The sequence below is a fragment of the Fusarium keratoplasticum genome, chromosome 6, assembly GCF_025433545.1.
Source record: "Fusarium keratoplasticum isolate Fu6.1 chromosome 6, whole genome shotgun sequence".
Lineage (NCBI taxonomy): Eukaryota > Fungi > Ascomycota > Sordariomycetes > Hypocreales > Nectriaceae > Fusarium > Fusarium keratoplasticum.
In genome coordinates this window covers 2,231,488-2,253,238 of record NC_070534.1, presented here as the reverse complement: position 1 = coordinate 2,253,238, position 21,751 = coordinate 2,231,488, and the positions used below count along the sequence as shown (strand labels likewise).

Here is a 21,751-nt window from a genome sequence, read left to right as displayed (position 1 = left end):
GTAGGGTGAGAACTTACAGTGCGAATAGAGGCCATGATCTAAATATAGAGCCTTTCTTGTTCAAGTTGGCAGTGCAGATTCATCATGGATCCTCAGTCCGAACTTATTGAATGAAACATTTGTTCAAAGACTAAGAGCAATTAATAACAAACATAGTTAAATAAAAATAACCTCAAGCTGGTCGTGAAGAGAAGACCAGCAGAGTAGAACAACATAGAGCCAGTGAAGCACGTGCGACATGGCCGCTTCCAGGGTCTCGGAATGGAGCTCTCTGCCTGGAGGCACCTGCCTTACACACAGCACTGAAAGACGGGCAGCACTCACTGAGCCCCGCTCACTAAAAGAAACCCCACCATCAGCTAAGATCGCAGCCTCGTCGCGAAAGCTCAGAACCCCTCCATCCACTTGCATCTCATTCCCCTCTTCCACCGCCACTCGAGCGCAACGGCGCATCTTTGGGAAGACTCCGCCGTGCCTGACACCTTCCGCTATCGTTCGGTCCACTCGCAGACCCGACCTTGGGCACCTCGATCTCGTCCTGGTCATCGTTCGGCCCTGGCCTCAATCGACATCCCTCCGCCTCGCCGAGCATCGATACATACCTCCGGACCAGGGCGATCCTTGGTGCAACATCTCGACCGCATTAGCAAACGCCGGGTTACTTTGCCCTCAGTATCTCCGCATAGACGAGACAACTATATACAAAACCGGAACCACAGTCGGCTACCTTCAAGATGCCGCCGCCGTCTTCCGCCCAGCAGAAGGTGCTCATCGCCCAGTTTGTATCCTTGACTGGTGCCACAGAGCGTCAGGCTACTCGTGTACGTTTCTCTCCCAGCAACTTATGGACAGTCTATCTCAGGCAGCCTGGGCCTGTCTTGGCGTCAGCCAGCCCCACGATACGAAAGCTCTCCGCGATTTGACTAAATCGGTCCCGGCGCAGCAGTCGGGGGTTGCAGCGGTGACGCTGTTTAGCCTGGAGGTAGTCGAACGATGATCAAGCTTAGTTGGACTAACATAGGCCGTAACAGTTCCTCAAGAATGCAAGCTTCAAGATGAACGAAGCCGTCGATACGTAAGTCTTTGTTTCTTTGGTCTGGCTGTTCTTACCTCGACTATTCGCGTTACATCACCCTTTTGTTTCCTGTCATGATGTTGTTGCGCCAGCCTGATGTGGTCAATTCACCCGGCCATGCATTGCATCTGGAACCGCCGGGTATGGTTTGCCCCTTGTGCCTCGTCATATCGACTAGGCCCACTGCTGCTCGGCTCATTTGTTGGATGCACAGCAGAGTATGACCGACAGTGACGCCGATGGCACTGAAACACTGCTTGCTCTAAAGGGGTAATCTGAACCCTTCGATTCTGCCCTGGGGCTTTGACTTGTCTTTCGAATGCCATTGTCTCTACGGATGATCGGTGGTTGGGTCATGGAAATCTTGTCCGCCTTGGTGTTGTTGGATTCGACTTCGATTTGACATAACTCCTCCCCTGTCCCGGCTTTGAGACGGCTCTCAACTAGCTCGACACCACGTCTCACCAGAGTCACTCAAACATTCAACATCTTCGGGAGCCCGGGATAGTCCAAATATGAACTGGGAGGGTGTTAAGAGGCGTATCGCAACCCGCGTTATCCCCACCTTGTCCCTATCCAAAAAGTCCAGCAAAGTTGGTCTTGGGACGTCTTACAAGGGGCCACCCGCAGAGGCGTCCAACAAGTCGAAAGCGCGGTACATCACCTCAACCGAGTGCGCAGCAATCTTGTCATGGCCAAGTCGGCTGCATCCGAATCCTATGCCAGCGCACCATACACTTCATTGCTAGTAATTTATTAAAGTATTTCTTGTCACTGACACAAACCGAATAGGTACTTCTCTTCGGACGGAAATGGCAAGGGACCATCACCAGTCGAGGCCAAGTTGGAATCCTTATTCGACCAACTGCAGGGTCAGTATCGTACGGACGCTTGCTCATGACTCTTTGGCTCATAACCTCGTTTAGACAGTGACGATGAGAAGGACAAGTTGGAGCTTGACTCCACTATGGCTTACCTCACTGAGAAGCTCAAGATCAACATCGAGAACGCAGAACTGCTTGTGGTCCTGGAACTTCTCCAGGCACCCTCAGTGGGAATGATTACCAGGAGGGGATATGTTGATGGATGGAAAAACACTGGGTTAGTAACTCATATATGACCGACAAATGGGTTGATACCATTTCGAAGCTCAATACTGACTAGTCATCTAGAGTTGGAGCATCACACCAGGAGCATGCTGCCCATCTTCGACGACTGATTTCATCCCTCTCCTCCGACCCCGCCTTGTTCAAGAAGGTATATCGGTACGCTTTCGTTGCAGGACGCGAACCCGACCAGAAGGCCCTCGGCCTGGAGAACGCCCTCGTTTACTGGGACATCTTGTTTGCCTCTCCCGGAGTGGAGTGGAAGACTGCGAATCACGACTGGCTGGACCTGTGGAAGTCCTTCCTCAATGCAAAGTGGACCCGGTCTGTCAACAAGGATATGTGGAATATGACGCTCGAGTTTGCCGTCAAGTCTCTGTCAGACGAGTCACTATCTTTCTGGAACGAGGACGGTGCGTGGCCAAGTGTCATTGATGACTTTGTCGAATGGTGCCGCGAGAAGGGTATCGGTAAGGCCGACGGCATGGATGTCGACGACAATTGAAGAGATCGTCAGACTCGTGACGACGACGGCGACACCAGGATGGATTGGAGTACATAACGACGTGAACGATGGCATCGGCCTATTCACCACATAGCATTTTCACAGACAACATATCGTGTAAGGGCCAACCAGGAGCATGGGCAGCGGGCTGCGTTTCTAGACAGGGCGGCGTTAGCCAAGGGCACTCAGGCCACTGGTGTGGCTGCAATTGATGACTTTATGATAGATAGGTAGCGACACACAAACAGATCGAGGTTATCGTTGTCTTGGTTGCGAACTGAGCCCGGTCATGGACGGCTCAGGAGCGTCGGCATGGTCAGGTTCGAGGGGGTCGGTAGTGAAATGCAATGCAGAGATTCTGGGCTCTATAGTAGTTCATACAACCGTGACTGCCATCCCCAAGGCAGCGTGTTTTTAAATGTACACGGCATCCTCATGCCTGGACTCTTGACTCTGGACATATCCAGGTCCTCGATCCTCATGCTCTTGAGTATCCTACAGCATAAATTTCCTCCCCCTCTTCGTCAGCCGCAAATTGGTCGTCGTAAGGTAGTTATCGTTTCAATTCCCATCCGCCCGCTCTATGCCTCGCTACCTGTCGTCTTCCACTTGGGCGGTCCGAATCTCGCCAGCGTCTCCAGCTTACCGTCGCCGAGCTTGACGTGGGCGGCGCGGATCATACGGGGCTCGAGTCGCAGGGTATTGCGGACGTCCTGGTGCACCTTGGAGGCGGCGTCGTATCGCATGACGAAGTAGTGGCCGTGGGTGTGCTTCATCTGATGCACCGAGATGGGCTTGGGGAGAGAGAAGACGCCCCAGTTGGCGAGGCCGCGCACGACGCCGCCATTCTTGAGGACGAGGGAGCCGACAGTCTGGGCGATTCTATGGGCGAAGATGTTAGTCAATGGGCGAGGGCGATCGATGGTTCGAAGGGTTCGGTTGAGGCGTACTCTTTCACCTCGGAGAGGTTGCCCGGTCGGACCTATTTGGAGTCAGCTTGCTTAGTTTGCAGGAGATTGAGGTAGGGACGTACAATTGCAATGAGTTCGTAGAGCATCTTGGCGATGACATCTACGGGAAGAATGGGAATGTCACAGAGCAATTCGAGGTGATACTATCGCTGAGCTTGAATGGATTTCTGGGTCTCGAATTTTGATGCCGAGGATCAGCCGTGGTGAAGGGTGGGCTAGAACTCGGTGAAGCTTCATGACAAGTGGGGCACACCCCTCCTCTGATGCTCACGATAAAGACATTGGATGAAAAGATCGCATATGCTCAATTGCATTCAATTGACGTCTGTTCATGATCATATTGATACATCCTCATGTCTATAGTACAATAGTATTTTGGGTTACACTCGAGGCACGCCTCGAAATACACGGTTCCTCAGAACCTAGATCCGTTCCTTGGACAAGGCCTGCCAAATGTTCCAAGGCAGCTTCCAACCCGCTGTCTTTACCGCAAACGGATCGAAATCAGCTTGTTCTAGCCTTTCCAGATACTGAGCTGCCGGTATAGCCTCCAGAAGCACGCCAAAGCCTTGGCGTATCTCCTTTATTGTGTCACTCTCCTCCTCGTAAAAGTGCTCGCCCTCTCCGTGATGCTCAAACTCATGGCCTGGGTCCTCGCCAGCCTTTAACCTCTTTAGCATCTCGCGCGCTGTGATTAGATGATCATTGGCCCTCGTAGCAACCTGGAAGACTGCGTCTTGAAGGCCGGGCGCATTAGGACCTTGTCGAAAGACTTCCTCCTCTTTGACCCCCGCCTCAGCCATTGCATCCAGCGGAAGAAGTAGGGCTGGTTCGCGTGAGGGGGGAGCTTCCCCGGATGGTGTGTTCACCGGGGGATGTGGTGCTGCCAGGACGGGAATTCCACGCAGGACGGCCACGATGCCGCATGCCTTTCCAATATGGCTCGCAAGGTGGTCGACATTCATCGAGCGCAATGGAAGAGACGCTAATGTCGCATACATCAAGGTTGAGTATGTATTCTCGGCGTACTCCTCCAAGCTTGCCAAACTCCCAAACGGCCGATTAGACATGTGCTTCTCTCTCGTCCTCACCAGCCGCGACACCCAGAACTTGATGGACTTTTTGGTTGCGGTCCCGGCGCGCGCCTCCAGGTCTTGGAGACTCTTGTGCAGCAGGATGCAGATGGGTTCGCGGGGGGGACGGCCGGCGAAAGTGTTGTCGATGGACTCCTGCCAGAACTTCATGCGCAGGGTCCCGATCGTGGGGTTGGAGACGAGCTCGGGGAGGCGGACGAGCTCGAGATTGAGGGTTCGGAGGGCGGCATATGTGTCTTGGACGGGGGAGGGGACGAAGCGGCGGATAAGATGGGCGTCATAGTCGCTATTTCTAGAGAATGTTAGCTTCAATCGGTATTGGGGAGAGGAATAAGCGTACTGCAGTTGTGTGTAGCAGTACCGTCTTGCAGATTGGACGTCGGCATCGGTAATGTAGGTTCGGCGACTCGTCCGGGCATGGGCGAAGCCTCGAAGGCCCTGGCCCAGAAGCCGTGGACGATACATGCAGCCTAGCTTAACCCAAGGTTGCGCAGCACGAATTGGTCTCCAACAGCGAGTTTCACCTCGAAAGCGGCGGTGCTGGTCGTGATATGATGGACATGACGGTCTTGCGACTTAGACACGGCCACCCATGAACGTCGGATTTCCAATCCTCGGGAAATTTTTCATGACGTCGGAGTTACCAGCCACAGTTCTCAGCCACATCAATTAACGCTGGTCTCTCAGGGATCGCGCGGTCATGTGATCTCTTGACACCAAGGCGCGCTTACAATGGCTGATCGCGTCTCCCTGCGCGACGCCGAGACGATTATCTGGGGTTGAAGCTTGGGTTCGACATTTCAGGCAAACTTTGAATGGAATCTTTATATCCGCTCAATTTGGGTGAATTTCGGCAAACATGAGCTTCAACGATTCTCAAGAGCCTCCCGCAAAGAAGCGCAGGTTCTTTGTGGACCCTTCAGAGCCCTCTTCTGATCCAGCATTACCAAGCAACCTCGACTCGTCCCCGCTACAGCCACGAAGACGTTTTTTCAAGGACGAAGATGATGATGTCAAGCTAGAACAAGATGATAGGAACGTCCTTGTCGAACGATCCGCAAATGGAACATCACAGCAATCACAACCTCCACCTCCATCCGACCTACAGCAAGAGTCGTCCTCCGTATCCTTCGATCAGGAGACCTTTGAGGCCTTCATTGGCGATAAAGTCAGCTCCGATGTTCTCTCCGCTATCAGGGACCATTGCGGAAACAACCTCGAACGAGCCGTCAACATGTACTTTGACGGGACGTACAAAAAGTTCGCCAAGAAGCCACCATTGCCGACCTCGTCAAGACCTACAGCTGCGAGCTCGAGTCGCTCCCCAAGCGCCATCACAGAACGCCCAAAAGCTACGATCTCACAAAAGCGAATGCCAAATTTTCGATACATAGGAGCATTTGGTGCTGAAGGATGGGCCACTCGAAGCGGAACCAACCTCCTTAAGCATGGCGATATTGTCAAGATCGAGCGACACAGGCCCCAGCCACCACAACCGGCAAAGGTCAAAGGGAAATTTGGCTCTGTCACACCATCAAGAGCCAATAATTTTGCTTCACGGCGGGTTGATATTGTTGTGCGCTTCACGACACAGAACGGGACGGAAATTGGACGACTGTCAAAGGACACCGCGAAGTGGGTGTCGACACTGATCGACCAGAAGGTCTGCAAGTTTGAAGGAACCTGCGTCTACATCCCTGAGAGACTTCGGACAAGCGATACCGTGTTTCTGCAACTACGATGCTTCATACTCAAGTCGGCCTTTTTTGATCGCTCCTTTCAGCTGGCTGACGACCGGTCGGCCGTTTTCTTTGAGCAAAACGAGACAACCGATGAGAAGAATCTTCGGCTACGGCAGTTTGCTCTAGTGAAACTCTTTGAGGAAATCAATTTGCAGCCAACCGTAACAAATGCTGCTGCGAAGGACGGTCGTAAGGGACTCCTTCATGCTGCTGAGCAAGACGAGGAGAAGCAGAAAGACCTCAAAAAGACAACCACCAATGGAAAAGAAGTCCACTCATCAAATTCGTCAGACACGGAAGAGGGAGAGGAGCTGGAGCAGGATCAACTCGATGCACTCTACAAGAAGGCGCAATCTTTCGACTTCAGCACCCCTGAAGCGGAACCGGCAGAGACTTTCGCTATGGATCTTCGTCCATACCAAAAGCAAGCGCTGCACTGGATGATGGCCAAGGAGAAAGATGAAAAGAGCAACAGAGAGCCATCGATGCATCCGCTCTGGGAGGAATACACTTGGCCTCTCAAGGATGTCGACGACAAGGACCTACCGCCAGTTGAGGGACAGCCCAACTTTTATGTCAATCCGTATTCTGGTGATCTCTCCCTCGACTTTCCGGTTCAAGAGCAGCACTGTCTTGGTGGCATTCTCGCTGATGAGATGGGACTTGGAAAGACGATTCAGATGTTGAGTCTGGTTCACACACACCGATCAGAGGTTGCTCATCAGGCTCGCCAATCCGCTAGTGGCATCTCCAGTGTGAACCAACTTACAAGACTGGGCATGAACTCCGAGTCTGTTCTTCCAGCGCCCTGCACAACGCTTGTCGTTGCGCCCATGTCACTACTATCGCAGTGGCAGAGCGAGGCAGAGAAGGCCTCCAAGGAGGGGACGATGAAGATTGAACTATACTACGGCAACGAAAAAAGCAACAACCTTCAAGCACTCTGCTGTGCATCCAATGCAGCCAGCGCGCCAGACATAGTTATCACTAGTTACGGCGTGGTATTGTCTGAGTTTAGCAGCATCGCTGCAAAGAATGGCGACAAGTCATTCCACAACGGCCTTTTCTCACTCAAGTTTTTCCGAGTAATTCTTGACGAAGCTCATCACATCAAGAACAGATCATCCAAGACAGCCAAGGCCTGCTACGAGATCTCAGCTGACCACCGCTGGGCTTTGACCGGAACACCCATTGTCAACAAATTGGAAGACTTGTTTAGCTTGGTCAGATTCCTAGGCGTGGAGCCTTGGAACAACTTCTCATTCTGGCGGACGTTTATCACAGTGCCCTTTGAAACTGGAGAGTTCGTTCGGGCTTTGGATGTGGTGCAAACAGTGTTGGAGCCTCTTGTGCTTCGGCGCACAAAAGACATGAAGACACCCGACGGCAAGCCTCTTGTGCTTCTACCACCTAAGCAGATTGAGATTGTCAACGTGGAACTGTCGGAGACGGAGCGAGGCGTTTATGACTACATCTTTAACAAGGCGAAGCGGACGTTCTCGCAAAACGTCGAGGCTGGCACCGTCATGAAGGCATTCACCACCATCTTTGCGCAGATTCTGCGTCTTCGCCAGTCCTGTTGCCATCCTATTCTAGTCCGCAACCGTGATATCGTGGCGGACGAGGTAGAAGCCGAGGCAGCTTCCGACGCAGTCTCTGGTCTTGCTGACGATATGGATCTCGAGTCACTCATCACCTCGTTCACTGCGGTGACGGATGAAGCATCGAAAGATAACAACCAGGTCTTTGGCGCCCATGCGTTGGAGCAGATTCGCGACGAGGCGGAAAACGAGTGTCCGCTCTGCTTTGAAGAGCCGATGAATGACCAGACAGTCACTGGATGCTGGCACTCTGCTTGCAAGAAGTGTTTGCTAGACTACATCAAGCATGAAACTGACAGGGCAGTTATGCCTCGATGTTTCAACTGCCGGGAGCCCCTCAACCAGCGGGATCTGTTTGAGGTTGTCCGGCATGACGACGACCCTGACAAGGTCTCGAAGAAACCCAAAATTAGCCTACAGCGTGTGGGTGTCAACGCTTCGTCAGCAAAGGTTGTGGCGCTCATGTCAGAACTACGTGCGCTACGGAGAGAACATCCCAGGATGAAATCTGTGGTGTTTTCACAGTTCACTTCGTTTCTCAGCCTCATCGAGCCAGCCCTGACACGGGCAAATGTCAAATATCTACGACTTGACGGATCGATGGCCCAGAAGGCTCGAGCGGCAGTCCTGACAGAGTTTACCGAGAGGAAAGGCTTCACTGTTCTGCTGCTCAGTTTGCGTGCGGGTGGTGTAGGACTCAACTTGACGAGCGCAGGGCGAGTCTTCATGATGGACCCCTGGTGGAGTTTTGCGGTTGAGGCTCAGGCCATCGATCGGGTGCACAGAATGGGACAAGAGTCGGAAGTACAGGTGAAGAGGTTTGTGGTCAAGGAAAGTGTCGAGGAGCGGATGCTCAAGGTTCAAGAGCGGAAGAAGTTCATGTGAGTTGACCAAGCTACGGGTGACGAATCAAGGCTAACATGTGACAGTGCGACCTCGCTGGGTATGATGAACGACGAAGAAAAGAAGCTGCAACGTATTGAGGACATCAAGGAGTTGTTGAGTTAAACTCGATGCACAACAGTTGGGCTGGTATTCCTTTGCATTCTATGGGCGTTGGTGAACTATACGACACACAACTACGGCATAGAGTAAATATAGACAGCGCGCTACGAGAAAGCTCGCGCGCAGAAATGAATAATGATGATGGGTTTTCAGGTGAGGTTGCTTCTGCTGCCTACCGTGTTATGTGCTGAGTGAGACAAGTGCCGACGTCTGATCAGCGAAGCCACACATGGAAACATCACGACTTTTAATTTATTTCCCAAAATTCCGAAACTCAATCAGGCTGTCTGGTCATTTCATTCATTCAGAGACCGAGGCGATCATTCAGCGAATATTTCTGGTCATGGCAATGTCTCATGGCGGTCATGTTCCTGCATTGCCGCGTCCAGTCGCCTCAGACAAGACATCGCGTGACCATGAGCCTCCATCATTCAGGACAACCCATCGCGAACCTGACGCGTCTCACCTGACCTGGGACTCTCATGGGTGTCAACTCACTATTTGGGGGCGGCATACGCATGTTATTTAAAAGGGCGGGAAGCCACCTGGCGGCAGCCGTGGTGATGCTCTGCCTTTCGGAGAGTGTAACAAGGACAAAGTACACACATTCATTGTAGTTGGGCGTCAGTCAGTCAATCAATCTGCCGGCCGCCGAGCTGCATTGCATATATGCAACACACCCTTTTCGCTTTCTTTTCAGGCTGCAACCATTGTTGATTTCTTCTATTTACCTTCTTTTGCGGGGTCTCTCTGCGTCAGCTTTGCGATCTGGAGTCTCTTCAGCTTGGAGACGCTGTCGAGAGACGGAGCGACGACGACGTTGCTGCTACTCACGACTCGGTGTCTCGGAAAGATCCAGAGATCAAGAAAGAGGTCAACGACGACAAGGTCGACCTCGGACAACAAGAGACTCGGGTTGAGGACAAGTGTCAGACCACTAGAGCGTCTGACGTCGAAGCAGAGGTTGGCTTTGAAGACAGGGACGTCTGTGATAACGAGCAGGATCTAGACGGCGGATACGACAGTGACGACGAGGGACATCTTTGCTCTCTGTTACTCTACTTTATTTCAAAGATTGTTCTTCACCACCTGACAGAATCGTCCAAAGCAAACAACATGGACCGCTTCGCCGAGCAATTCTTTGGCCGCCCAGAGCGCGACGGCAATTCACGAGCTCGACCCCCCGAGAATACAAGCTTCATGGAGACGTTTGCAAAGAACCTGGCAAAGTCGGCTGCCAGGTCAGCTGCCAAGCGTGCCATGGGCGAGTCCTCTGGTAATCGCACCCGCGACCGTACTCGTGGCGGTGTTGGTGCCGGCGGCGTTGGCGAGATCAACCTCGAGGACTTTCGGGGTCTGGGTAGCTTCGTGCTTGGGATGTTGAACGGAGGGAATGATGATGGACGGAAGGGTGAGGAGAGGAAGAAGGACAAGAAGAGAAAGAGGGATAGAGACAGGGATAGGGGTGGACATAGAAGCAGGGGGTTCGAGGATGAAGGAGACAGATACGCCTCCGACAAGGAGAGACGCAAGAAGAAGCGCCACCGAGTCACCTTTGCAGAGCCCTACTACGAGTTTCAAGGCGAAACATACCCCCCTCCCTACGAACCCGAACCCCAATACGAGCCAGACCCTCGAGAGCATCGCCGCTCCTCGCACCGCCATCACCGACGCGACTCCCGCGAGCGAGAAGAACGCGAGGAGCGCAGACGTCGACGGCGCCAGCGACGATACCGCCGTGAGCTAGACCTCAAGACGCTCAAGACGGAGCTCGAGGCCATGTCCAGCACCATCATCTCGCTGAATGCCCGGGGTGCCAAGCACCGCGACTGTGAGTTTTATGATCGCTTCGTTCGCAAGGGGGGTAGGCTTCAGGATGTCATTGGGAGCACTCTGGGACAGATCCGTGGGCTTGAGGAGGGGGGTGGTGATGATAGGAAGAGGAGACACAGGGAGAGGTAGCGATAAAGGGGGTAACTGTTTATTGTTAGGTTTGGCGAGGCTAGATTTCATGAGACGGCACAAAGGAGGATGATAGAACTGTTTCCATAGTTTGGTGTGTGTGTTTTTTTCTTCTTCTTTCCGTCACGCAACAGAACTCTTGATATCCAGAATGTTTTCCCTCCTTCTTAATGTTTTTCTTAAAAATTGAAGGTTCTTTGTCATGTTGCATTGGGCACCGTCGTGCAAGTTGTTTGACCAAACAACTCGGAGCGCTCGTCACCAACCCCCAAACTATCTAAAGAGTGAAAACTAATTAAGTCTTTTTGTAAAAGAGCAACTTTCATTGTTTGTAGGTTGCAGAATAAAGGAATCGGAAGCTTTATGTGCACAACGGGACGGCTGCTAGCCGAAGACGAGCATCAAGGCTTTGTAGCGTCGGTGTCGAAACCCGTCCCTTTGTGCATAGAGATGATATATAGTAAACCATGGATTCTGTTTTCGACGCGATCAATCACTTATCAGTGATGTCGAGATCCTCACTTTTGTGATGGCGCCCATCAGTCTTTGGTATGGCCAAGGAGAAGACGGCCAAGAGCATCGACACTCTGAAAGCCCCAGAGAATCTCCCAGCATGGCTCCAGTCAATAATAGGGTCATCGTTTCGATCGCATCGTTGAATAGTACATCAAGGACCCAGCCCATTTTCAAGACCAATGCCCTCTTCTCCAGAGGAACGTCCTCTCTGCACCGTCGAAACGCCAGCTCTGGGACTGTTGGAATAGCAGTTGGGCTGGCGCTGCTGGCCATCATCATCATCAGTGGTCTATTTTATTGTGCCTGGGAGAACACCAAGGCGGAGAAGCGAAGGAAAATGAAGGAGATGGAGAAGAGGAAACATGGACATGGACATGGCCATCATCGACATGAAACACACATTCGTGGGGGACGTCGTCGACACAGCAAGAAGCGCCATCATGTTCATAACCATGGCGAGCATCAGGACTATTTCGCCAACCTTTATATCCCAGAGCAACATCACGAGAAGCGCTATCACAAATGCAACGACCACCATCGACACAAGCATTGTCATCATAAACATGCCCACGACCGTCACGAACGAAAGCTTTGGAAGAGACATCATCGCTGTCGTCACAAGCATGACAGCCCTCCAAGCCCTATCATCATCAATGATTGGGCTCCTCAACGACCTGAACCAATACTTCAGTCTCCGATCGCATTTGTGCCAAAGTACGATGGTCTACTGATGAACGAGATGGATGCTCCTCAGATCGGTCGGGATTTTCAGGTGGGAGATTGCTTCCCTCAGTGTGGCAAGGGTGTAGATGGAATCGTCTGTCCTCGTCATGGCATTGTTCGAGATGATAGGAAGTAAGAGAGGGTATGGCAGTCGGGACTTTGGAAAGAATAAACAGGCGCGCCAATGTGCTATTAAAGGAGTATGATAAACTACCAAAGGGGAAATAGAAGTCACCAAGGAAGAACAAACTCGAGATCAATCAGCCATATCGCAATCAAGACCAAGCTCATGTCGCATGCAGCCAGCTTACAAGTTTACCGACAAGGAACCATATGCATCATAAATACAGTGGAAGAATCATACACAAGAAGTGAAGGGTCTGAGAGAATGTCAGTCAACTATGCATCTAATGATGGGAGACAACTTGCCAATGTCGTCTCATCCTATTTATCTGCCGGCTTGTCTTCTGCCGGAGGAGTCTCCTCGGTCGCAGACTTGGGTGAAGGTGGTGCGCTTCGGTCAGAACCCCTAGACCCTCTGCTACTGACGGATTTGTGCCTGTGATGGTGATGACGGTGCTTCTTCTTCTTGAAGGTGAAGCGGATAGAACCGCAATACATCCACAGGAAGACGATGACAACGGCGAGGAAGGCGGCGAGCACGAAGCCAACAATGAGGCCAATCTTGATGTTGTTGTTCCGAGAGGGGTTACTAGAGAACTGCCTCTTGACAAAGACATCTCGAGACTGGTCAATGCTGCGCAAACCCCTCTGGAACAGCCTCAGAGCCGGGTCGAGCAGGCCATGGCTCTGGGCATCAACGGGTGTCCCAGGGCGCTGGTGCACCGCAGAGACTTGCAGATGGCGCCGGATATACATCCAATCGCAGGCCAAAAGTGGCACGATGAGGATATTAAGAGGAATAGACGGTTAAGACATGAAGGGGAGGGAGAGGGCGTGGGACGACCCCAGACGGTTGGGACATGACATGGTGAAGAAGTGGTCGGGTCGTCCACTTGGGCAAGGCCCGGACAAGAGTGCATATTTAAGCGGGCGACGGGATAATGTGTATGGCGTGCGTGGTTTTCAACGTGTGCCTCGAGAGAGTCGAGTGCATATGCCGCTGCAGAGGACGCGCCTCTTGCCGTGGTATCGCATGCGGGCTGAGCGTATCAGACGCAGTAAGACGAGATGCCTAGTTCCAATCAGCCGAACTGAGGCGAATGGTGATGGTTACCTGCGGGGTGAAGTTGGTTGGCTGCCGTGGAATGGGGGGAGAGGCGACATGAGGAGACGAGAGAAGAGATGATGGATATCATGAGATGGGGGCATGAGAGGTGAAGTATTCAAGTTCGGTAGAGATGGAGAGAATCAATTAATTATGCAGGCATTAGGCGTAAAACATGCAAGCCAGAAGCAAGCTATTAAAAGATTCAGGCCCAAGTAAAACAGTAAATGCGCTGTTGGTCTTGTCTGCGGGGGAGGAGGCGATAAACTGTCCATCCAGGTGGCTTGCCTGGACAACGCATCAAATGAAGCATCCATCGAGACACTGTTGGAGCCAGTCGTACGACACCACGACGCAGATGAATATTCAGCTCAAGAGGCGACGGATTGAGAGAAAAGAGATGATGGGGCAGCCATGGATCCATAGAAATACACTGATTGATAACTAAACCCTTCAGCACGGTCACGGGTCTCGGGCCTCGAACCTGCATGGCAAGAGCCCTGGAACGGTCCTGGCGCCTTCCTTCCCCTTCACCTCGATCTTCCTTGCTTTTTTCTCCCCGTGAGGCTCAACCAAACCCAACTTCAACTTCCCATCGCCACTCACTACCGACCCCTGCAGAATAGACGCCCTCTCCACCATCGAACCGCCTCACTTATAGGACCATGACTCGGCGAACCGGATCATCCTCAGCGCTTGACTAGCCGTCAATAACGCCCGGGGACACCTATCGGGTCATGCCCCGGACAGCTAAAGGAACAAGACCCCGGGCATCAGCACGACACGAACGGAACGGACCCGCTCCTAGCACACGCCGAGCGACCCGTGAGATGAGGCACGACTCGATTGAGCACCAGAGAGTGTAATGCCCGCCTGTTCGTGGTATGCAACTCGCAGCATGCCGACCAACGTCTGCAAACAAAACCCCAGCAACCACGAGTTTGACACGGCCACGACTGCTCAGAATCGTCAGACCAGAGAGTCATTCCCCCACCTGGTCCCTCCGTAGCATCGGATTGGGGGGGCAGACGTGCGTCTCGTCTCGGATGATGGGCTCCCACGAGTCAAAGCGCAAATACTGAGATTGCCGAGAATTGACAGACCCCTTGGGAGACCAGCAAGGGGCCGTTAAATGGCCCTTAAAGATGCACAGTCTCCCCTTGTTCGTCCCGTCCGAGACCCTTTGACCTATCGACTACACGTGCTTGTCTCTCAATGAGCTACCACTAACCCCCACGTGTCACCCCCAGCCTCGAACCATCAGATCTAAGCCTGTGTCTTCTTATAGCTCCCACTTTCTCGTCAGCAAGCAGCTCACTTCTCAGCTGAGCACACCAATTCAATGAATACCAACAGCAACGTCAAGCTGCTGGCCGTCCTGGCCGACCCCGATGATGCCGAGCAGAGCGAGTATCGCTTCCTCGTCGATGACGCCCACGTCCGATATGTGACGCTTGATGGGGGTCTCATATCTGGCGTGGATCGCACATATGCCCCCGTCCTCCTCTCGCAACTACCACCTTTTCCGCCCGGCGATTGGAACGAGGGCCGCGTAGGAAAGGACGAGCGCACAGGGGAGCCGTGCTTCTGTGAGACGAGGCGGAGCAGCCTCCCTGGCATCGGCGACGTCTGGCACAAGACCATGATCGATCACCTGGAGCTCCACCAGCTCGACCGCGTGCGTCAGACCCTCTACCGCGTCACCCACCCATCTTTTGATCGCCCGGTGTTGGCCAAGTTTGCCCAATTCCCCTGGGAGATCCCCTACTTTGCTGCCGAGACCACCTCATACGAGTGGATCCACGGCCGGGGCATCGGCCCCGCGTTTCTCGGACACATCCACGAGAACGGCCGAGTCATCGGCTTTTTGATTGAAGAGGTCCCGGACGCCCGGACCGCAGAACCCGACGACCTAGCTGCGTGCCAGCGCAGCCTACAAAAGCTGCACGAGCTGGGTATACTCCACGGAGACATCAACAAGCACAACTTTCTAATCCGAGGCGGCGACGGCGAAGCCGTTCTGATCGATTTTGAGACAGCACACAAGTGTACGGACCAGGAACTACTAGACGCAGAGTACAAGCATCTGCAGGATAGTTTAGCGGACACGTCAGGGCGAGGAGGTGCAGGTATGGCGAGCGATTCAAGTTCAGACTGAACGAAGCAAAGAGAGGAGAGAGGATCACAGTACTTGGGTACAGCGCCAATTCGGCTTGAGCGTACCTATTGCTTCATGCATTGACTCTTGCAAAGCATGATGGGCGCACAAACAATGAGTGATTCGTTGCCAAGCGGGTACACCTTGTCATTCATTGCTGGGGGACAAGGAGCGATTGGCTCACTGCTTGCAGGACTCATGTAAGTCTCATACATGATCAGTAAACATATTATTCAACAGCTAACCACATATCACAGGCATTGGACTTTTGATAACAGAATAGACGAGACTTTTCAGATTTTTTAACCAAAATGCTACATTGTGCTCGCCAAGTCGAGGAATCTCCAAGACATCCATTGTTACCCATCTGCCTAACCAACGCCGAAAGCGCCATGGAAAATGCTATCCGCACACAATTCTATCACACTCAAATGATCTGCTGGACGTACTGAGGTCCGAAACCAGCCTCGCCGAACTTGGAGCCGGGAAGGGAAGCGATAGGCTTCTCCTGGAGCTTGCCGTCGCTACCACGCTTGAGGGCAACAAGGCCGGAGGGACCGTCCTGGTTACCGGCAAAGACGTGTTGGGCGGTGGCACTGAAGCTGATCATGCGAGGCAGGAGGCCGCCCGTGGAGACACTGTCGGCAAATGTAAGAGTGCCGCACTTGGCGATGGTAAAGTGGGCGATGGAGTCGGTGTCGTAGCCCGAGAGACGGTTGGAGATATAGAGGTCCTTGTTGTTGGGTGCCAGAATGACCTCGCCGACAGCAGCCTTCTTGGGGTCCTTGGGGGGCTCATCCTTGCCGTAGGTGGAGATGGTCTGGCTCTCGGTGAAGGCGAGGGTGTTCTCCTCGTAGGTAACCTTGTAGACGATGGCAGTGTTGGACAGCTCACAGCCAACGATGTAGTGAGTGGCCTTTGCAGCGCCGCTGGGGTAGAAGACACCATGGCGAGGACCACAGCCAGCAGTGACCTTGTTATTAGAGGCAACCTTCCAAGCGTCGTCCTTGGAGTCAATGATGACAACAGAGTCGGTGCCCAGGTCGTTGACAGCAAAGTAACGGCCAGAGGGGTCCAGGTTAGACTGGTGAGGGTGGGAAGCAGCCTGTCGCTCCGTGTTGGGGCCAAGCTCTCCGGGAGACTTGATGGTCTTGATGAACTTGAGGCCGCCCTTTTCCGTGTTCCAGACGTCGATGGTGCCGTTGCCGTAGGCGGCGCCAACAAGACGCGTCTTGGCCTTGTTGAACTCGAGGTGGACGACGCCGGTGCTGCCCTCCTTACTCTCAGTCTTCTTGGTGAGCTTGTTGCCCTTGAGGTCGACCTCAAAGAGGCGGAGGTTGTCCGAGTTCTCGTCGACGGCGTACAAGAGGTTGGGGGAGGAAAAGGCCATCCACGAGTTTCCGCCCTCAATCTCCTGCTCGAGGGTGAGCTCGAACTTGCCGGAGTTGGAGTAGAAGTCGGCGATGTAGATGTGGCCCGAGTTGCCAAGGAGGATGCGCGCCGAGAGCTTCTCGGCGGCGGCGTAGGCTCCGCGAGGGGTGTGGGGGAGGGCCGAGACGGAGGAGGTGAGAGCGGCCGTGAGGCCGAAGATGGAGAACTTCATGACGGAGGATGATTGGTGTCGATGTGGTGATGGTAGATTTTCAGTTGCAATTGATCAACCAGAAAGCAAAAAGAAAAGTCGCTGAATGGGGTATCAAAGCTAGAAATGCAGAGAGTCGAATGACAAGAAAGGAGGATCCAGTCCTTCGGGTTCTTGTAGGATGCTGACGAGAGATTTTTAAAAGTGGGAAATGAAAGGGAAAGCTGACGGATCTGTTTCTGTTTTTGTCAGAAGGCTGTGAAGGATGATGAGAAAAGAAAGGAGTAAGGGGGAGAAAAAGCTAAAACGGTGATGATCAACGAAGGGTGTGTGAAATATATAAGCCTCAGCCCTTGGGAAAAGCTTAGACAGTGAGTGAGCAGCCTGATCCATGCGCGAACATGCAGGGCTTGTAAGCCTTTGAATCACGGCAGTGAACAATCAGTGACTATTGGATACGAAACACTGCGTCTCCTTGTCATGGGCGGCTGCTGCTCAAAGCCTCATTGACTGGGTATGTCTTGTTCACATATGAGGCGGAGGCGCAAGCAGGGGGTGGTTGGGGGGGGCACAGACAGGAACGGATGGATAGGAATAGATTCTTTCAGGGGCTGTGTAACTAGGCTGGGCGAATAGTGGCAGGCTATGTCTTGCATTTCTACAGCCTGCTTTGACGGATGAGAGGGAAAAGGCCAGGTGATTAAATGCCAAGGAATCTTCCATGAGAATTGTGTAAGATGAGTACATTTTGGTGGCAGAGATGCACATTGTGAAATGAAAGTCTCGTAAAGAAACAAAGTTTCTGGTCCCCGATGAAACGAAACTCTCACCGAGTAAGCGGGGGGATGACCAATCCAATCAATCCCGCTTGCCAAGGCTCAAACGGGTTGTAGCTCTAGTTTCACGGGGAAGCCTCTCACCAAGAATAATTGGAGGGCGGCTAAGCAAGCCACGAGAGAACTTGAGACGAGCGCCTAAGGGTCGATGCAGGGGGTTTTCGTGTGTCGCGTTTATAACAGCTTCGCCTTTTTTTTTTACTTGTTTAAGCTTGATTGTTGGGAGCCTGCTTTTCGGGTGAGGCTCCAAAGCACATGGATTGGCGGTTCGTGGCATAGCTGAGCATCCTTGTCATTTCAAGGCTTGAAACACCAATCATTTACTGTAGGGGTGTTCATCTCAAACACTAAAAGGAACTATTCCTCCATTTACTGCAAACGAACGAAGGAGCCATCTCATCCTCCTTTTTCATTGGCAATATACTTCCCTTTTCTAGTCTTGGCTTTCATCGTGGTTCTCTTCACGTGAGCCTGGTACGTACCACTCCTTGCAGCAACTACCCGAGAGCTCAAGCAAGACCCGTCTACAGGGTAAAAAGAAAATAGCTTCACATGGCAAAAAACATACAACAGCGGGGATTCGCTGGTCGTCACCGACCCAACTACTAATCCGCCCCTCACTGGCTTATCTATGGGAGAGCGGACGGGATCCCGAGTTCTCCAGTGGGTATGGTCGTATGTGCTAGACTGCCTCCGAGATTGGACTCAAGTTGAGGGCGTGAGTGGGAATGAACGTCATTCAACGCCCCTCTGAAGACTTGATACACAATGACCTTTGTCCAACCACGAGAGATATCCTGTTCTCTCGTGTTAATGTTTAAACGTTGACTTCAATTGGTGTCCGTTGAGATGAGGCTCACATGATATGCTGCCGGGTCATTCTGAGATGCTGAACCGCAACTTGGTCTACGATCACTGCCATACCACTTTTACCAAAGCCTTCCCAGACGTCTATAAGAGATCGTCTAGGGTCAAAATACTTTCCGAATCCATACTGCCATCTTCACTGCAATTTGATTTGCAGGGCCAAACGTCTATAAGCGTCATGTCCCAAAATGGCAATACAAGTCCAACGCAACAACAGGATGATATCTCGATTTGACGAGAAGCAAACGCATGCACTTGACGAAACAAGCTTATAGCTTTAGTTCTAAGAACAATTGTGCTCGATATTCATGAACCTCACAAACGGATACAGACTAGTAGTTTATAGACAACTCATTGTTGAATAGCCTCAACCAACGAACATGAATAAAGATGGAAGTTGCATTGTGTTTCCCTGCTCATCACACCTCTATCTCGAGATACTCCTCTCTCTCAAGTCTTGATTCCTCGTAGATTCTTATCTCGGAATCCCCAATCCCTCTCGAGATACCCTCAGGGTCTACTTCTCTAGATGCCAACAACACCAACAACCGTCATCATGAGTTCTCAGATCCCCTCTGTCGGCTTCCACCCCGCCAACCCAGGCGAGCACACCCACACTGTCATCTTCCTCCACGGCGAAGACGAGACGGCCCGTCTCTGTGCTCAGCGTTTCGGCAGACTCACCGGTTCGTGTGGTCAAACTTTGAGACAGGAGTTTCCCACCATTCGCTGGGTCTTTCCCACTGCCCCGAGCGCCAACGGGTGGTTCCCTGTCCGGTTTAGAGATGAACCTACTACCGACCAGCATCTTCAGGCCGAGGGCCTTGGCATTGCCGTTATGCGTCTTCGATCCGTCATCCACAGAGAGGCCGAGACCCTGGGGCGTAGATACCATCGAATTGTCATCGCGGGCTTCAGCCAGGGTGCCAGCGTTGCAGTCCTCACCCTGCTCAACTTCAAGTTCCCCGGACACCTCCAAGGCTTCCCTCGCCTCGGCGGTCTCTTTTGCGTTGCAGGACGTCTGCCCTTCGCCGGCCGTGATCTGGAGCAGATCCGAACCCTTCTCGACCTCCCCGGCAAGCCCACCAACAACTTGGTTGTCTCTCACACTCCCATCCTCGTCCAGCACAACCACGACGACCAAGACACCCTCGTCCGACACGGCTGCCAGAACTACGACGGGCTGGACTTTGTTGGCGCCAACCCCATCTGGCGCGAGTACCTCTGTGGTGGACACTGGTTCAACAGGCCCGCTGGAGTTGATGACCTTGTCGCCTTCCTCGGAACGGCTCTCGGGATTGGACGCTGGGGACAAAACCGGGGCGATGTGATCTGGTCTGGTCGACTTCCGATGCCCTCGCAGGCCGAGGTTGCCGCCTACTTTGGCAAGACCGTTGGTGAAGATGAATGGTGAGGTTGTCATGTGTCGAGGCTTCAGATGAACTGAGCCCGACGGAATGGATGAAAACGTCGTCGGTTGAGTTGAGATGAAAAAGGCATGATACCCCGGTGGAGGTAATAGCAAAGACGACTTGTGACGATGATGAAAATACAGCATAAATGCGATTAATTAATTGGTGAATGCCTAAAAGTGACCGTCTATCGTCCAAACTAACACCTATAACACAAGACGCCCTTGTCTATTCATTTTCATAACCCATTTCCGAGAACAATCCCATAACCCGTCGTGCCTCATCCATATTCATCCGCCGATATGTCTTCTCATCATTCATCTACCATGTAATTCCAACCGCCTTGCCCTCATACTTTTCCGTCTCCCCAACAATCAAGTTCTCATACATCCACCGTCCCACATCCTCCCTCGAGATAGTATATCCAAACTCCTTAACCTCGACACCCTTGACGGGATCCTCAATGCCCACGCGGATCTTGCGGTCCGGCACGGCCCCGTCGACGAGCAGGCTCGGCCGCACGGCCACCCACCGCTCGGAGCCGGCCTGCAGTCGCTCCTCCATGACCCTCTTGTCCTCGTGAGGCACGTGCAGTGCCTTGTACAGAGGAAGAAATGCGATGGGTACGTCGCGTTGGAACTTGGAGATTCCTGTCGTGCTGATCACGGCGAGGAGAGGCCTGCCGGTCTTGCCTTGCTGGCGGAGGGTGTCAAGAGCTTTGAAGAGGGCGTCCATGGCCTTCTCGCAAACATTCGGGTCCTCAGTGGTGAGCTTTGCAAAGCTGAATACACTACCGATAGTGAAGCACACAATATCGACAAGACGGGATGGATCAGCCGGGTTTATGAGGCAGGACGCCACAGCTTCTGCGTCATGGGCGTTACCCTTGATGGCGACGAGATTGGCCGGCTTGGAAGGGAAGAGAGTCGAGAGCTTGTCTGGGTTGCGGCAAAGGGCAACACAGGTGTGGTTGTTGGCTACGGCGAGCTTGAGGGCTGAGAGGCCGCAGCCGCCAGTAGCACCAAAGAAGGCGATGGTCTTGGACATGATTGATTGAGTAAATTGGAGTGTGTGAGTGTAAGTGGTGATGATGTTGGTGTGTTGTGTGTATCTTGCGAATGTGTTGTTACTGAGATGAAATTTGATGATGTTCTCTTCTTTGGGGCGGATTCACTCCTCTCTATATATCATATCCATCACAATCCTTCCATCTATACAGTCGTCAATGCAACTCCCAAGACCAGAGTTCGCGCGAAGCTGCCTCCATATGTCGGTACCGTAGCACTGCTAAGGATATCGCTATTTACCACAGTAATTCCCGAAAGCACTAACCAATGACACGTACCGCGCCAAGATCTGCATGCTCGC

General features: G+C 52.7%; 9 protein-coding genes across 9 annotated transcripts; 4 read left to right on the top strand and 5 right to left on the bottom strand.

Moving 5' to 3' along the window:
- Window positions 1-734: 734 nt before the first annotated feature.
- Window positions 735-2,686, top strand: NCS57_00868700 (Defective in cullin neddylation protein; the record flags this gene model as incomplete). Its single annotated transcript, XM_053058496.1, has 5 exons — window positions 735-821; window positions 1,032-1,075; window positions 1,868-1,947; window positions 2,002-2,176; window positions 2,248-2,686. 5 exons carry the CDS (start codon window positions 735-737, stop codon window positions 2,684-2,686), a joined length of 825 nt encoding a protein of 274 aa, XP_052912327.1.
- A 581-nt stretch (window positions 2,687-3,267) lies between these two features.
- Window positions 3,268-3,990, bottom strand: NCS57_00868600 (30s ribosomal protein s6; the record flags this gene model as incomplete). The annotated part of the gene is made up of 4 exons (XM_053058495.1): window positions 3,268-3,568; window positions 3,637-3,668; window positions 3,720-3,757; window positions 3,981-3,990. 4 exons carry the CDS (start codon window positions 3,988-3,990, stop codon window positions 3,268-3,270), a joined length of 381 nt encoding a protein of 126 aa, XP_052912326.1.
- Window positions 3,991-4,079: 89 nt separating this feature from the next.
- NCS57_00868500 (uncharacterized protein) lies at window positions 4,080-5,309 on the bottom strand (the record flags this gene model as incomplete). The annotated part of the gene is made up of 2 exons (XM_053058494.1): window positions 5,092-5,309; window positions 4,080-5,043 (listed from the first exon to the last, which is right to left on the bottom strand). Exons 1-2 carry the CDS (start codon window positions 5,214-5,216, stop codon window positions 4,080-4,082), a joined length of 1,089 nt encoding a protein of 362 aa, XP_052912325.1. The 5' UTR covers window positions 5,217-5,309.
- A 301-nt stretch (window positions 5,310-5,610) lies between these two features.
- NCS57_00868400 (DNA repair protein RAD5) lies at window positions 5,611-11,061 on the top strand (the record flags this gene model as incomplete). The annotated part of the gene is made up of 3 exons (XM_053058493.1): window positions 5,611-8,975; window positions 9,024-9,097; window positions 9,959-11,061. The coding sequence occupies 3 exons, from the start codon at window positions 5,611-5,613 to the stop codon at window positions 11,059-11,061; spliced, it is 4,542 nt and encodes a 1,513-aa protein (XP_052912324.1).
- A 1,683-nt stretch (window positions 11,062-12,744) lies between these two features.
- Window positions 12,745-13,179, bottom strand: NCS57_00868300 (uncharacterized protein; the record flags this gene model as incomplete). Its single annotated transcript, XM_053058492.1, has 1 exon — window positions 12,745-13,179. One exon carries the CDS (start codon window positions 13,177-13,179, stop codon window positions 12,745-12,747), a length of 435 nt encoding a protein of 144 aa, XP_052912323.1.
- A 1,691-nt stretch (window positions 13,180-14,870) lies between these two features.
- On the top strand, window positions 14,871-15,992 carry NCS57_00868200 (uncharacterized protein; the record flags this gene model as incomplete). The annotated part of the gene is made up of 3 exons (XM_053058491.1): window positions 14,871-15,657; window positions 15,880-15,886; window positions 15,944-15,992. The coding sequence occupies 3 exons, from the start codon at window positions 14,871-14,873 to the stop codon at window positions 15,990-15,992; spliced, it is 843 nt and encodes a 280-aa protein (XP_052912322.1).
- A 121-nt stretch (window positions 15,993-16,113) lies between these two features.
- Window positions 16,114-17,289, bottom strand: NCS57_00868100 (uncharacterized protein; the record flags this gene model as incomplete). Its single annotated transcript, XM_053058490.1, has 1 exon — window positions 16,114-17,289. The coding sequence occupies one exon, from the start codon at window positions 17,287-17,289 to the stop codon at window positions 16,114-16,116; it is 1,176 nt and encodes a 391-aa protein (XP_052912321.1).
- Window positions 17,290-19,527: 2,238 nt separating this feature from the next.
- On the top strand, window positions 19,528-20,385 carry NCS57_00868000 (Abhydrolase-2 domain-containing protein; the record flags this gene model as incomplete). Its single annotated transcript, XM_053058489.1, has 1 exon — window positions 19,528-20,385. The coding sequence occupies one exon, from the start codon at window positions 19,528-19,530 to the stop codon at window positions 20,383-20,385; it is 858 nt and encodes a 285-aa protein (XP_052912320.1).
- A 319-nt stretch (window positions 20,386-20,704) lies between these two features.
- On the bottom strand, window positions 20,705-21,430 carry NCS57_00867900 (NAD(P)-bd-dom domain-containing protein; the record flags this gene model as incomplete). The annotated part of the gene is made up of 1 exon (XM_053058488.1): window positions 20,705-21,430. The coding sequence occupies one exon, from the start codon at window positions 21,428-21,430 to the stop codon at window positions 20,705-20,707; it is 726 nt and encodes a 241-aa protein (XP_052912319.1).
- Window positions 21,431-21,751: the final 321 nt, after the last annotated feature.